General features: G+C 38.0%; 1 protein-coding gene across 4 annotated transcripts in view; it reads left to right on the forward strand.

The window, feature by feature from the left end:
• Positions 1-15255, forward strand: part of Eps15 (epidermal growth factor receptor pathway substrate 15) — a gene marked incomplete at its 5' end in the record, with an annotated part of 118529 nt that overhangs the window by 10137 nt on the left and 93137 nt on the right. For 2 of the 4 annotated variants that reach the window (XM_013521700.1, XM_013521702.1), the window contains 3 exon segments: positions 2048-2107; positions 13066-13266; positions 14154-14299. In XM_013521700.1, the coding sequence (XP_013377154.1) occupies positions 2048-2107; positions 13066-13266; positions 14154-14299 (407 nt within the window). 4 annotated transcript variants of the gene reach the window in all.

A 15255-nucleotide genomic window follows, 5' to 3' on the forward strand; every position in this document is an offset into this window, starting at 1 on the left:
TTCTTTGTGTTGTATACTCTGACTTCTCAATTGTTTGATAATTTTCTTCTCTTTTCTTTTTTTTTTTTTTTTTAATTTTTTTGAGACAGGGTCTCACTATGTAGTTCAGGCTGACCTTAAACTCACTTTATAGCCCAGGCTGGCCTCGAGCTCTCAGCAGTCCTCCTGCCTCAGCCTCCCACGTGCTAGGATTATAGGCATGTGCCACCATGCCCAGTCTAATTACTTGATGATTTTTAGAGACTGTCAGAATTTTATGTCTGCTACTTTACTACATGCATCATAGGGTTCTGTTGTAAGGAATAATTTCATCTCTGAAATCATAAATTCTGCTAAGTTGAATTTCCATCCTTGTGGGTCTGTTTTCTAGATGCTGGAAAGTCTTTAATTCTTTAGCTTTACTAAGATCTTTAAATCTCAGACTTGTTTACTCTTCCTATTTTTTTTAAAAAACCGTTCACTTGTGTTAATCACATTCCCATTATTATGCAGCCAGTAGCATTACCTATCTGTATAACTTTCCAGTTTGTAAAATTAAAACTCTATTCTATCCTTTTTGGAAGAGGGGCAGTTCTGTGGATTGGACCTAGAGCCTTGTATATGCAAGGCAAGCACTGTACCAGTGAGCCACATCCCCGGCCCTTCCCCTCTCTGTTGAAATTACTTTGGTTCTCCTCCCACTTGGGATTTTTTTGGTCCATATTTCTGTATATTCATCCTTAGCTCCCTTTGGTACATTGTTCTTCCATCTCTCTTGCCTGACAAAGTCATAAATTCTACTCTCAAATTTGAATTCCGGTCCTTTTCCTACTTGATTCCAAGATTTTTAATTATTTAACTCATTTTTGTCTTTTTGAGACAGGGTCTTACTGTGCAGTTCAGGCTGGCTTTGAGTTCACTTTGTAGCCCAGGCTGGTCTTGAACTTGCAATGACCCTTCTGCCTCAGCCTCATAAGTGCTGGGATTACAGGTGTTTGCCGCCACACCCGGCAAGATTTTTATTCTTTCAGTTCACTACGAAGTCTTTCACTTCAATGAAAATCCTTTTTTAACTTTTTTTTTGGGGTGGTGGTGGTGGTGGTGCTGGGTATTGAATCCAGGGCCTTGTACATAAAATGATATAGCTGTACCATCAAGCCACACCCCAGCCCTCTGAAAAACCAAATTTGCATGAATTTAATTATCTGTCTTCTCCTTGATCACATATAGAGTACTGAGAAAGCCTAGTAAAAATGGTATCATAAACTCAGGATGACTAACTTCAACTGGTCATCTCCATTCTGCCTGCGACTCTTGCACTGTGTCTGAAGTGGTTCCTCTCTATTCTGTTTTCCTACTTTAGATCTTACCTATTCTCTGTAGACCACCAGCCTTTAATTCCCTGCTGAAGCAGAGCACATGGAGTTAAGTCCTGGCTGCACTACTTCTTACTTAGTTGTATGACTTGGGGCAAATCATTAGAAAACCATGTCTCAGTTTTCCTATACTTTATTTTTTTTGGAACTGGGAATGAAACTCAGGACCTTGCACTTGCCAGGCAGGCACCATGCTGCTGAGCTACACCCTTGGCCCTTCCTACACTTTAAAACAGGCACATTTTCCAGTTTATAGGGTTGTAAGGATTGAATGTGGTAATGTACATAGTGTACTTAATTCATGCTTATTACATGATCCTTGGATTCTAGTTGCTATGGTGATGATGGTACTAATAACTACATTACCATTAGTACTAATACTACTTCTCTTGGATCAATGTAATATCGGTTAGGTGCTCAATAAATACTGATTTAAAAGGCATAGTATTGTGTCTCACTCATTGTTTCTCTACAGTGTGATATGATGTTTCTAAACTATAAATAATCTTGTCATTTTATTAAAATTAACCTTTTAGTAGTTTCCCATTGCAATTAAGATAAAGCCCAGGTTCTTTTTAAGGCATTTCACTTATTTTTACTTTTATATCTCACCAGTATACTTTTTTCCCCTGCCCTCAAGAAGCACATGAAATGAAAGAAGAACATTAATCTTTCTCACTTCTCTTTTTAAGGTTTGGGAGCTGAGTGATATTGACCACGATGGAATGCTTGACAGAGATGAGTTTGCAGTTGTAAGTAACCTAGTGTTCTTAACATCTGAAATATCTCAATGGTTTTGTCATGTGAAAACTTCCCCTTTTAATTCATCTTTGAAGGAAAACTATGTATATTAGTTTGTTGGTATGCACACTTTTTTTGTAGAATTTTTAGGTTGTTAGCAAATATTTTAAAGTAAATGAGTAGCAGAAAGTGTGTGTTTGCCATCCTTGTCTCTCTCTTTCTCTCTTTTTTTTTTTTTTTTTTTTTTTTTGTACAGGGAATCAAACTTGGGACCTTGCACTTGCCAGGCAGGCACTGTGCCACTGAGCTGTATCTCCAGCCCCTTTTGTTTTGTTTTGTTTTGTGAGGCAGGTTCTCACTATGTAGTTTAGGCTAGGCTTGAACTCTTATGTAGCCCAGACTTCAGTCCTGCCTCAGCCTTCTGAGTTCTGGGATTGTAGGTATGCACCACCATGCCTGGCTTTCCATCCTTTTTCATTTGACTTTAAGGTATGTAGGAATACATGCTTTGGTTAATGTTGTGCAAAGATTATGGGCAAGTATTGTCTTTTGTATCCCAACTTGATGAGATACCTCAGTACCTGACTTTGCTATAGAATAGTATTGCCTCAGATGTATCCCTCAATTTTCACATATTTTTCATTGAAAGAAAGCATGAATAACACTTTAGTTTCATGTCATGAAGGCAGACAAATTTTGATATCTTACCAATTGTTTGAAAGGCCTATCTGAAGACATGTTGTTACCTTAGTAAATTACAATAAGACATAATGTGTTTCTTTTTATTTTTTTTTATATTTTTGAGACAAGGTCTTCCTATGCAATTCAGGCTGGCCTTGAGCTTACTTTGTAGCCCAGGCTGGCCTTGAACTCTCAACGATCTTCCTGCCTCAGCCTACCAAGTGCTGGGATTACAGGCATGCGCCACCATGCCCGGCTCACTAATGTGTTTCTTAAAGGTTAGGTAAAAGGGCTGGGGATTTAGCTCAGCAGCACAGTGCCTCCCTGGCAAGCGCAAGGTCCTGAGTTTGATTCCTGGTACTGGAAGAAAAAAAAAGGTTAGGTAAAACTCTGTTGTGAACTCTTTCATGGTAAATCTTTTTTTTTTTTTTTTTTTTTCCCCTTTTTGAGATAGGGTCTTGCTATGTAATTCAGGCTGATCTTGAACTTACTATGTAGCCCAGGTTGCCCTTGAACTCACAGCCAACCTCTTGCCCCACCCTCAGGAGTGCTGGAATTATAGGGCTGTACCACCATGCCTGGCCATTTGTGATAAATCTGTAATCTCTCTTTTACTTTCTTAGTTGATATGTTTAGTTCATATTAATTTTACAGAATACTGGGTTTCATTGTGGCATCTTCGTATATGCATATATTTTGACTATACCTATAATCCATTACCCTCCCTTATACCCCTGTTCCCTTTTTTACTCTTTTATTTGGAAATTAGTTTGTACAGACTTTCAGTCTCTTTATTTTGCTAAAGAATTGTCTTTATTTTTCTTTTAATTTTTAAATTAATCAAATGCATGGGTGTTCTACTGCTGATCTACCAGCCCTTTAATTTTTTTTTGTTTGTTTTGAAACAGAGGTCTTGCTAAGTTGACCAGGCTGGCCTCCAACTAGTGATCCTTCTGCCTCAGCCTCCTAAGTAGCTGGGATTATAGGCGTATATACCACCTTTTCTGGCAAGAGTTTACCATTTCTATTTCTAATTGCATTGATTTGGTTCTTTTCTTTCCTGCTTTGCTAAATTTGCCCAAGAGTTTCACTATTTTGTTTATTCTTTCAAGAAGTTAGCTCTTTATTATTTGTAATTTTTTGTCTCAATTTCATTAACTTCTGCTCTGATTATTGTATAATTTTCTTCCTTGTACTAGCTTTAGATTTGGATTTTGTTTTTCTAGAACCTTTAGATGCATCATTAAGTTTTTTTATTTGAGCTTATGCTGTTTTTCTGATGTGGATATTTATAGCTATAAACTTTCCTCTTAGAACTGCTTTTAATGTGTCTCTGTAGTATGTGGTACTGGTATTACTGTTTGATTCTAGGAACTAATTTCTTCCTTGATTTCTTTTGTGACCCATTGATTATTCAAGAGTATATAGTTTAATCCTCATTTATTTGCATAATTTCTGTGTTTTTTTTGCCATTGATTTCATGTTTAATTATGCTGTGAACTGATAATATACCTGGGATAATTTCAGTTTTTTGGTATTTATTTAAGCAGGCTATAGATCAGTATGTGGTCTGTTTTGGAGAATGTTCTATGTGCTACTCAGAAGAATGTGTGTTCTGTTGTTGGGTGGAATACTCTGTAGATTCTGTTAAGTCCATTTGTTTGAAGGTGTGGTTTTGTCTAGTTGATCTATTTGTGATAGTGTGGTATTGAGGTTCACCATTATAATTATATTGATGTTTATCTGATCTTTTTATGTCTAGTATGTCTGTTTTATGAAATTGGATGTGCCAGTATTTGGTGCATATATATTTACAATTGGTATCTCTTTGTGTTGAATTGTTCTCTTAACCAATATGTAGTGACCTTCTTTGCCTCTTCTGATCAGTTGAAGTCCACTTTGTCTGAAAATAGGATGGCTATTCCTACTTGCTTTCAGGCTCCTGTTGCATGGAATATTGTTTTCCATCCTTTGATTTTAATCTGTGAATTTTTTTGGGATTACATGTGTTTCCTGTATGGAGGATACTTTTGGGTTTTGTTTTTTGATCCAGTCTGCCAAGCTCTCTTATCTTTCGATTCAGGAGTTTTTTTTCTTTTTCATTCTTTTCTTTTTTGTGTGTGTGTTGAGGGTTGAGTATTGACTAGAGTGGACTTTTTGCTTGTATAGAGATTTCTTTAGTTACTGTCTGCTTTTCAGTGATAGGATCTTTGGTTTTGTTTGCATTTTGGTATTTACTTCTTCAGCCTACTCAGTTTAATAGGGTCAGAACCGGTTGCTGTATTGCAAGGAGAGAATCCTTACTGGGTATACCATCAAGAAAGGTCTAATCATATATTAATTATGTACATTAAAACATTGTTAACCATTTCACCCTTCTATCAGGGTCCCATACAGACTGTATTATAACGCTATTAAGAGGTTTCTGAGATGTAGGGGGAAGGTGGATGGAAGAAGGAAGAGAAAAAAGAAAAGCAACCAGTAAGAAGAGAATGAGAAGAGAAATATCAATAGATGGAAAATAGACAGGAGATCTGAGTCTGTTAAAATTATTTTTATTGCTGAAGTACAGAGCTAGCATTGAGGGATTTGAGAGAGGAAATAGGGTTAGTGGGAGAGGGAGAAGGGATGCAGAGGCAGGGAAGTATAGGTGGAGAATGGGGAAAGCTGTGAGTGTGTCAGAACCAAGTACTGTGTTGGTAGTTAGCTTATGTTTGGATTGTCTGTGCAGTTTTAGTGAGGGCACTTCCCACGAAAGGTACTATTTAAGTTAAAGTTCTTATTCCCCTCTGCACATAAACAGACAGCTCCTATATATTTGCCAGATGAAAGGAGGCACCCAAGAGAGGGAAGATAAAGGGAATAAGAAAAAAAAGGAAGAGAGAGAGGCAAAAAAGGAAAAATAACAACAAAAAGAACCAAAAGCCAAAACAAAACCACACACAATTGTAAGAACACAAAATCAAAGAGACCTCACAGGCTCATTTATGTTTCAGTCTGAGTTCAACTTCAGGGCTCTGAGCCACCCCTACCCCTGTGATTTGCTTGTTGCTTGCATGTATGTGAGTGAGGAGGCTTATTGATCTGAATGGCCCTCTGCGCCCACCTTCCAGTTCCTGTGTACCACTTTCCAGTTGCTCTGGGCATAGCCTTTGCCTCTGTCTCAAGATCCTACCCCCTCTTAGTTTGGGGAAGGGAGGGAGGAGCAGTGTAACTGGCTCGCACCTAGTTCTCCAGAAACAAACTGCAGTAATGTTGATGACACAATGACGAACCAGTTACTGGCATATATGGTAGTAAAAACCAGTTACTGTAATGTTTTACTGTATGTGCTACCAAAGCAAGCAAGCAGTTACTATAATAGCAACAACTCTGTCACCACTGGTAATAGCAAAGAAATCAGCAACAATAATTCCTTCTTATAGCCGGGCGTGGTACCGCACACTTGTAATCCCAGCACTTGGGAGGCTGAGGCAAGAGGATCGCTGCGAGTTTGAGACCAGCCTGAGCTACAAAGTGAACTTAAGGCCAGCCTGAACGGCATAGCAAGACCCTGTCTCAAAAAGACAGAAAAAAAAAAAAAATTCCTTCTCCAACTCTAGCCTGCTGTTTGAAAGGGTTCACTTTCAGAGTAAAAAACACATGCTGTATTTGCAGTTTACAATAACCATGGGCTTTTCATGGGGCTACTGCTGCCATCCTGGTCCTTTGTTTCTCCCTGGGGCTGCCAGCTCTCTCCAGGCTTAGCTTGTGTTTTCAGAGGCAGTTCCCTTTCCCAGGAAAGGCCAAGCATTAGTGTTCCTGGACTCCAGCCAGCCTCCTGACTCAGTCTGCCGAGTAGCTGGGAATGTAGATGCATCATTTAGCTCAGCTCTGTACTATTTTCCTAAATTATAATTACTACAACATAAGTAGTATAATTAAAACGATGTCATATGACTTGTCCTTATTTACAAGCATTAATGTTTTTATTTATTTATCTTTTTTGGTATCAGGAATCAAACTCAGGACCTTCTGCTTACCAGGCAGGCGCTTGTGCCGCTGAGCTATATCCCCAGAAGGCATTAATATTTTTAAACAGTGAATTTTTTTGTTTTTTTTTTTTTGTCTTTTTGAGATAGGGTCTTGCTATGAAGTTCAGGCTGGCCTTGAGCTCACTTTGTACCCCAGGCTGGCCTCACTTTGTAGCCTAGGCTGGCCGCAAACTCGCAACGATCCTCTTGCCTCAGCCTCCTGGGTGCTGGAATTACAGGCGTGTGCCACCATGCCTGGCATAAACAGTGAATTTTAAAAGTTCGTCTTAACTTTTCCTTGAAAATTGAAGTAATTTAAAAAGTACCTTTGGGATAGTGAAATGCCAAGACATTAACTTTTAAAATTATCTTTCTAAATAATGAATTAAGATAATATACTTGTTATTATGATCAATCTTTCGAACCATCACAGTTTACACTCTATGTGTGTTTTGGTTGGTTGAAGTATAATACAGATCAGTGGTGGCAGACCTGTGTACCTGTGCTATGGTGGGCTGTTCGTTATCATTGAAAGCTCTAAAAGGTTCGCCATCCCTGGGTGGATTTTCCCATCCCAGAATATCTTACTATACTAATTAATCAAACCTTGATTGAACATAAGAATCATTATGTTCAAGAGCTAGCTTTAAAATTCTACCCATTTCCCCTTGGATTAAGTGATGCTATTTGTTTATCTCAAAGACCCAATATAAAAATAAAGAATGTAGTAGGGCAGTCCTTTGGGTCATTTCTGTTGTACCATTCCCTTCTGTGCTCAACCCCACCTCCTCTGGGTGAAAAAAATAAAACAAGCAACAGCCATCAGATGAGTTGAAGAAGAGTTTGCTTGTTAGTTTTGGGAAGTAACTTATTTTACTACTGATCCAAAACTTGATTGAAATTGAATTTTTATGCTCTAGATTTAGCTTTAAATTTTTTTTTTTTTTTTTGAGATAAGGACTTGTTATATAATTGAGGCTGGTCTCAAACTCAGTAATCCTCCTGGCTCAGCCTATGGAGTGCTGGGATTACAGGTGTGTGCCACCATGCCCAGCTAAAATTTTTAACACTGTTGTTTTTTTCTTTTCTTTGTATCATCAGTGGCATTTTTGGTTGTTTATGGTTTAATTTGAATCACTGGAGTTACAGATTTTAACTTGTGTATCTTCTGTTGCCATATGAACCTTTAATGAATGGCCCTTTTCAAATGTAGATGCTTCTTGATATTTTCTGAAACCTAGTAGTTTAATTAAAAATCCAGACTCTAGGATGAGTTTGAGAGTTTTATTGTTTGTTTTAAGTGCGTCTGTACAGGTCGGGCCTTGTCATGGCATGAATGTTCTGGCCACAATTTAAAATAACATTTGAGAGTCTTATGTGTACATATACACACAGAAGTGAAGTGGATTTTAAAATTACATCTATCTCCTTGAGTGTGGTTTTAAAAACAGTTTGACTATGTCAATATTCTATTTACTTATTGATGAATAGTATTATATTATAAAGATACTGGAAATACAGGTCTGGGGAGGTGGCTTGATGTGAAGATCCCAGTGCCCCCTGACCCCACAGTTATCAAGTGATATTAATGTTGCTGATGGTAGACCGTGCTTTGAGAACCAGTTTTTTAACTAGCAGTCTGGGGGCATGAAAATTACTTTTTGTGTTTTCCAAATAGTCACTAACTTGCTTGGGCCGGACTTGAGCTTGCAGTATTAGGCACTTATATTTTCCAAGAACCTGTAGTTACTAAGTTACCCAGGCTGGGCTGAATTTTGTGAACATCCTGTGTCTGCTTTCCAGAGTGATGCGGTTACAGGCCTGTGCTACCATATGCAGCTCTGAGAACCAAATGGGAACACAAATCCCCAGGCCTTGCTGCAGATCTTTTTCTAGACCTACTCATTCAGAAAGTGGAGTAGGGCCCAGGAATATGTGTTTCAAAAGCCCTCCAGATAGGGAATAGTAAAAAAAGGTGAGAAAAGAAGGAAAAAATGGAAACTAAGCTTTTGTAAATGGAGAAGGAGAAGAGGTTGAAGAGAGGGAGAGGGTAGGAGAGTAGGGGGAAAATGAAGTTATATTGTGTACAGGTACAAATTCTGTATGATGAATGTGATCATTATGTAAATCTAAAATGTACCAATAGCCAGGCATGGTAGCGCACGCCAGTAATCCCAGCACTCTGGAAGCTGAGGCAGGAGATTACTGCAAGTTCAAGGCCAGCCTGGGCTACAAAATGAGTACAAGGCCAGTCTAAACTGCATAGTGAAACCCTGTTTCAAAAAGACAAAAGAAAAAGGTACCAATAAAATCTGATTGAAGAAAAAGATGAAAAGCTTTCCAAGTTATACTGATGATCACTAAAATTTGAGCAGTACCGCTTAAAAGCACAGAGAATGAAAACACCAGAGAAGCGATCTCCTGCTCTCAGTTGACTGCAGTGTAAAACTAAAATTCTTTCCCTACAATCTTAAGAGTAAAGTTTAGGTTTATTTTTGATGCTTTTATTTTGAAATCATATGAGATATGCTGAATGCTTTTTAGTTTCTTTCTCCACATGGGTAAAAGCATCTGCTAGTATATTTCAGTTTAAAAACTGGTTACTGGGTTTCTTTTTAGCGAGTATGGCATCATTTGATTTAGATGTTTCTTCTTCTGTCAGAATTTGATCAGGATAAAGTGCAGTGTAATAAAAAATCACAACCTAGCAGCACTAAAAGTATTCTGTTCCCTTCTGTTTTATTTGGTGAAAAGTTTTGGCATGAGTTTTGTCAGGGAAACTATTTTCAAGACAACATAAAATTAATAACGTCTTTAAACTTAAAAAAGTGTTGTCTATTGGTAGCAGATGTCCAACTTTGCGTTTTTGTTCCTTTTCCAGGAAATGACTCCCATCTGCAGCAAGCTGGGTGCTGACCTTTTAATGTGCATACTGGTTACTTAGCAAAGTGCCAACCCAGTATTACATATATTGTAATTACTAATTTACAAATGAAGAAACTGGTTCTCATTTGGTTAAAAGTATGTGCTAGCTAGTTTATTTTCTTTCTAGCGTTTCAAAAGTTTGGAACTAGAAAGTTTTATGTATCTCTAAACCTGACATTGAATTCTTTTGAGTGGGCTGGTGTGTGGGGAGAGAATTCTTGGTTTGGGTCAAATGGTGAAAGTTAATCCCTGCAACACAGCAACAGAATCGCCTGGAACTTAGTAGAAATGTGGATTCTCGCCCTCAGCCTCAAAAGAATCAACCTAGAGACTGAAGCCAGGGTTCTGGGTGCAGGGCTGTCAGGCTGTCTAGGTGATTCTGATGCCCACTGAAATCTAAGCACCCTTGGGCTATGCTTAGTTTTTTTGGTTGTAAAAGGAAAGCATAGTATTGTAAAATTACGTATATGCTATTAATAATGCCAGTCAGATCTGGATAAATCAAGAGCATTGTAGCCAGAAGAGCTTGGTTTCTTCTTTTTCTTTTTTTTGTCTTTTGGAGACAGGGTCTCATTATGTAGTTCAGGCTGGCCTTGAGCTCACTTTGTAGCCCAGGCTGTTCTTGAACTCACTGCAATCCTCCTGCCTCAGCCCCTTGAGTGCTGGGTTTATAGGTGTGTGCCACCACGCCTGGCCAGAAGAACAACCAAGCTCTTGCATGACTTCTTTAAAATATTATATCAGACAAGGTACTTACCATCTCTGAGCGTCAGTTTTTGCATTTGTAAAATATTTATAAGCATAGATATCAGGAATCACAGTTACTGTATTATCTTAGATACTCAATAGATACTGATTTAAAAGTGCCACAAAATTTAATTTAGAAGAAAATATACTTTTGGGGAGAATTAATGATTTTAGTAGAAGAAAGAGTATCAAGATAAAATATGCAGGCTTTCTCTTAGCTGCAGCTAGAATCTTCCTAGGGATTCCAAACTGCTTTGAATAATTTCATATGCTTAAAGATAGTCATAGAAGCTTCTCTTTTTTAATTCCTTTGTTTTTTTCCTCCCTTCACTCCCCCTGCTCAGCCACAGAAACTTTTTATCTTCGTAACAGTTTTGAAAGTGCCTTGAATCTTAAATGGAGAGGTTGCATCCCAGTACAGTCTATGGATGTTCCACTTTGTGCAGGTGCTTTGAGTATTTATTAATTAAAACAGGCAGGATGTTCCACTTTGTGCAGGTGCTTTGAGTATTTATTCATTAAAATATTTAAAAATAGGTAATACATTATCTTGTTTCAAGTATCAATAAAAGAAGATATACAGTAGCTGGGTGTGGTGGTGCATACCTGTAATCCCAGCACTCAGGAAGCTGAGGCAGGAAAATTACTGCAAGTTTGAGGCCGGCCTGTTCTATGCAGTGTGTTTAGAGCTAGTCTGAACTACATAGTGAGATCCTGTTTAAAAACAAAACAAAAGAAAAAAAAAGAAAAGAAAAGAAAAGAAAAGAAAAGGTGTTCAGGGGATAAAATCTGTTACATCCCTAACCTAAACTGCTTCAGTTAGCCCTGCTGTATGTTTCTTAAGTTTTTTGTTTATCCTCTTTAGGATTTCTTACTGCACATGTAAACATATATGAATAATTTTTCCCACCACAGGAGATAACACACTTACACTGTTCATTTCCATGTTCAATGTATCTTGGATCTTGAATTTGTTTTCACACAGAGTGCTACATGATTCATTTTTTCCTAGCCTACTTTGTTGAAGATAATGAACTATATCCAATTTAAGTGTATAATTCGATGAATTTGACAATTATATACCTGCAGACGCTCCACAGCAGTTAGGATTATATCTCCATGATTTTTCTTTTAGTGTGTCATAGTATTTCATTGTATTATATATTTCTAAACCAGTCATTTGTTGGTGGACATCTGGGTGCCGGTGCAAACAGTGCTACAGTTGATAATGTTTTTCCTGTAGCATTTCATATGAAAGAAATGACAAAGGAAAGAGCCTTGAGTCTGTAAGGGCTGCAAGTTGTGGGAAGGCAAATACCATATATGGGAAGCTACTGGTAGACAAATGCAATTTACTAGTTTGTTATGTCAGTTCCTCTGATATGCCATCTTCAGACTGGTAAGAGTATAGAATTGTTTTATTTATTTATTTATTTTTGTCTTTTTGAGACAGGGGCTCTCTATGCAGTACAGGTTGGCCTTGAGCTCACTTTGTGGCCCAGGCTGGTCTCGAACTCACAATGATCCTCTTGCCTCAGCCTCCCCAGTGCTGGGATAACAGGTGTTATCCCATCATGCCATCACGCCCGGCCGAGAATTGTTTCGAGGAGTACATTCTGACTTTTTCTTGTAGAGAGGCAGAGGGATACCTTTGTAAATTTATGTCCTGATCTTAGGGGAATATAATGAGTGGGAGGGCAGAGAGCTGTTCTTGTATCTATTGTTTCTTAGTTCCTTTAGCTCAAAGTGATCCTTGTGCCAAAGTGGCGTGTTGTTTTGGATGAGATATTCACTACCCACTAGCAATACAGGCAGTGCCTGTTTCACCACAGTTTAGCTGACAAGTACATTATTCAACTTTGGATTTTTGCCAGTTAGGTAGACAGTGCTATTTTAGTTTGATTTTGTAGTTTTTTTTTTTTTTTTTTTTTTTAAAGAGTGAAATGAACATATTTTTGCAAGTTAGAAGATGGGTCATTTATAATATTTACTTTTCTGCCAAATATCTGTTCATACTCCGTCCATTTTTCTATTGAATTTACATGTTAGAATGATTACCTCTTTTTTGCTGATAGTATTTTTCCCTAGATTGTCATTTGCCTTTGTCAGTGCAAGAACTTTAGTTGAAGAGTTTGTCTAAGTTTTTGTTCCGTAGGCTGTCTTCCCAAAAATTGTTTATCGTTTGTTTCTTTACTTTTCTTCTGTTTTCCTTTTTATTTCTTCCCTTTTCCCCCACTTTTTCAGAGTAGTTTCTTTTTTTCTTTTTCCCTCTCTTTTTTCTTGTCCCCCCTCCCCTCTCCACCTCTTTCTGAAGATTAAATGCAAGGTTTTCACATAGAGTTTTTTTTTATTTTGAGAAGGGAGTTGCTAGGTCACTTAAGTTGCTCAGTGTGGACTAGAACTTGTGATTCTCCTACCTCAGCCTCCCATAGTACTGGGATTACAGGTGCATACCACCACACTTGGCTCCTGCATAATGTCTGAAAAAAGGATTTGAGATAGCTTGAAGATGAGATGATTTGTTTTTGAATGATAGTCAGTTCAAAGGGTAAATGTTGTTAAATGATTTTAATATATATGACCTTGGTTCATCTATTTTGAAGGCCATGTTTTTGGTATACTGTGCACTGGAGAAAGAACCTGTGCCAATGTCCTTGCCTCCAGCTTTGGTGCCACCATCTAAAAGAAAAACGGTCAGTATATCAGGCTCTATGCGATTGATCCCCTCCTCAGCACCAGCCAAGGAATCTTACCACTCCTTGCCACCTGTAGGCATTTTACCTACCAAAGCACCGTTAAGACAGGTATAGATTTATCAGTGTTAAAGGACTGTCTTTTTAACAAAGTGCATGGCATTTAACAGTTGATTATTTGATAAAGATAGAAGGAACAGTTAAGCACAGATTTACAGTTCCCTCTGGAACTTAAAACTACACAGTGAGATGTCCCAGAGGAGATCGGTATTCTTCTGCATTGCCTTAGGTCAGTGGTAGTGAACCTGTAGCATGAGTGTCATAGCAGACTGTTTGTATCATTCAAAGCTCTGAAAGGTTCACTATCCCTGCTTTAGGTCATACGGATCTTTTATTGGCTTTGCCTTGATTTACCTGGAATTAAAGTTGGAGATGGAAGATGCTACATGCTAACACAGCATGCTTGCCCTGGCATGATTAATGTTTTTGTTTAATGTCTAGTTAACTCTTGATTTTTGGGGATCAGATCATACAATTCTGGTTTGTCCGTGACTGTTTTCTCCCTCTAACATGCCTCTTCTCAAATTGAATAAAGCAAAATAATGACATGATATGCAAATTGACCAATTTGGCTATAGTTAACAATGCTGGATGCAACTATAGAAAATGGAGATTGAAAATTATCTGAATATTTTGTTTACTTTCAAGCTACCTGTGGGAATGGGAATTTATAAGTCAAGAGTTAACTATGCTTCAGTTTATTTGTTACTTAAAAGAAAAAAGTAAAATAGGCATTTATAAATTTAGTTCCACCTGACCTGTATTTTTGTTACTTTCTTTGCACCACAGTAGTTGGGAGGTGATACACTGTTACAGTTAGTAGGGTAGACTTACTCAAAATTTGTGACAGATACTATCATGCATTGGAAGAGTGATGCTTCAGAGTTTGTTCCATTTTGGCAGAAATGCTGTTTTTCCCTCTTTCCCACCCTCTCTAGTGGGTTGTATCCCCTGCAGAAAAGGCTAAATATGATGAAATCTTCCTGAAAACAGATAAAGATATGGATGGGTTTGTGTCTGGATTGGAGGTCCGTGAAATCTTCCTGAAAACAGGTTTACCTTCTGCCTTACTAGCCCGGATTTGGTAAGACTTTTAAATTGATTTTTAAAGCAAATACAGTTTTGTATCTGTCTAGTTTTGTTGCATGCTTTCTTTTAGTCACTTTTGTGAGCAGGATGATTTCTGTTTCTGTGGTACTGGGGATCAATCCCAGGGTACTCCTACCACTGAGCTTCATTGCTGCCCTTTTTATTTTATTCTATCTTATTTTTTATATTTATATTTTTTGTGGTATTGGGGGGTTGAACCCAGGGCTTTCACACAGAGCTCCATCCCCAGTCTTTTTTATTTTTTACTTTTTGAGACAGGAGCTCTGTAAGTGGATAAGCTGTCCAGGCTGGGCTCAAAGTTTCTACCCTCCTGCTTCAAGTCTACCAGAGTGCCGGGATTACAGGCCTGTGCCACCATGCTCAACTTCTTTATATTTTTAAGAAGGCTCTAAATAAGTTGCCCAGACTCATAATTGTGATTATCCTGCTTCAACCTCTCAAGTAACTAGTTTGTTTGAGATTTTTTTTTTTTTTTTTTTTTTTTTTTGAGACAGGGTCTCGCAGTGCAGTTCAGGCTGGCCTTGAGCACACTTTGTAGCCCAGGCTGGTCTCAAACTTGCAAAGGTCCTCTTGCCTCAGCCTCCCGAGTGCTAGGATTATAGGCATGCGCCACCACGTCCAGCTTGAGAATTCTTTTTAGAAAAGTTAAATTTAAAGAGATCTTCTGGGTAATGGATGGACAAAAGCTTGAAAATGTGTTGCTTGGAGCTTTATAAGATTGACAGTGTCTGTTTATTGCAGTGTTTAAAGTACTGTATTTGTTTATATCAATTAAAATAGAAAACAGGGAAATAGAACTTTTGTAAAAGGGAAGAGGACCAAGAGATGGAAGGGAAAGGAGAAAAGGAAGGGGATAAAGAAAAGAATTAAGATGTGTTATGTATGTGTACTAACTCCCCACGATGAATGTAATTGTATGTACTGCGGTAT

This window comes from Chinchilla lanigera, unplaced genomic scaffold, assembly GCF_000276665.1.
Source record: "Chinchilla lanigera isolate Chin_1 unplaced genomic scaffold, ChiLan1.0 scaffold00063, whole genome shotgun sequence".
Lineage (NCBI taxonomy): Eukaryota > Metazoa > Chordata > Mammalia > Rodentia > Chinchillidae > Chinchilla > Chinchilla lanigera.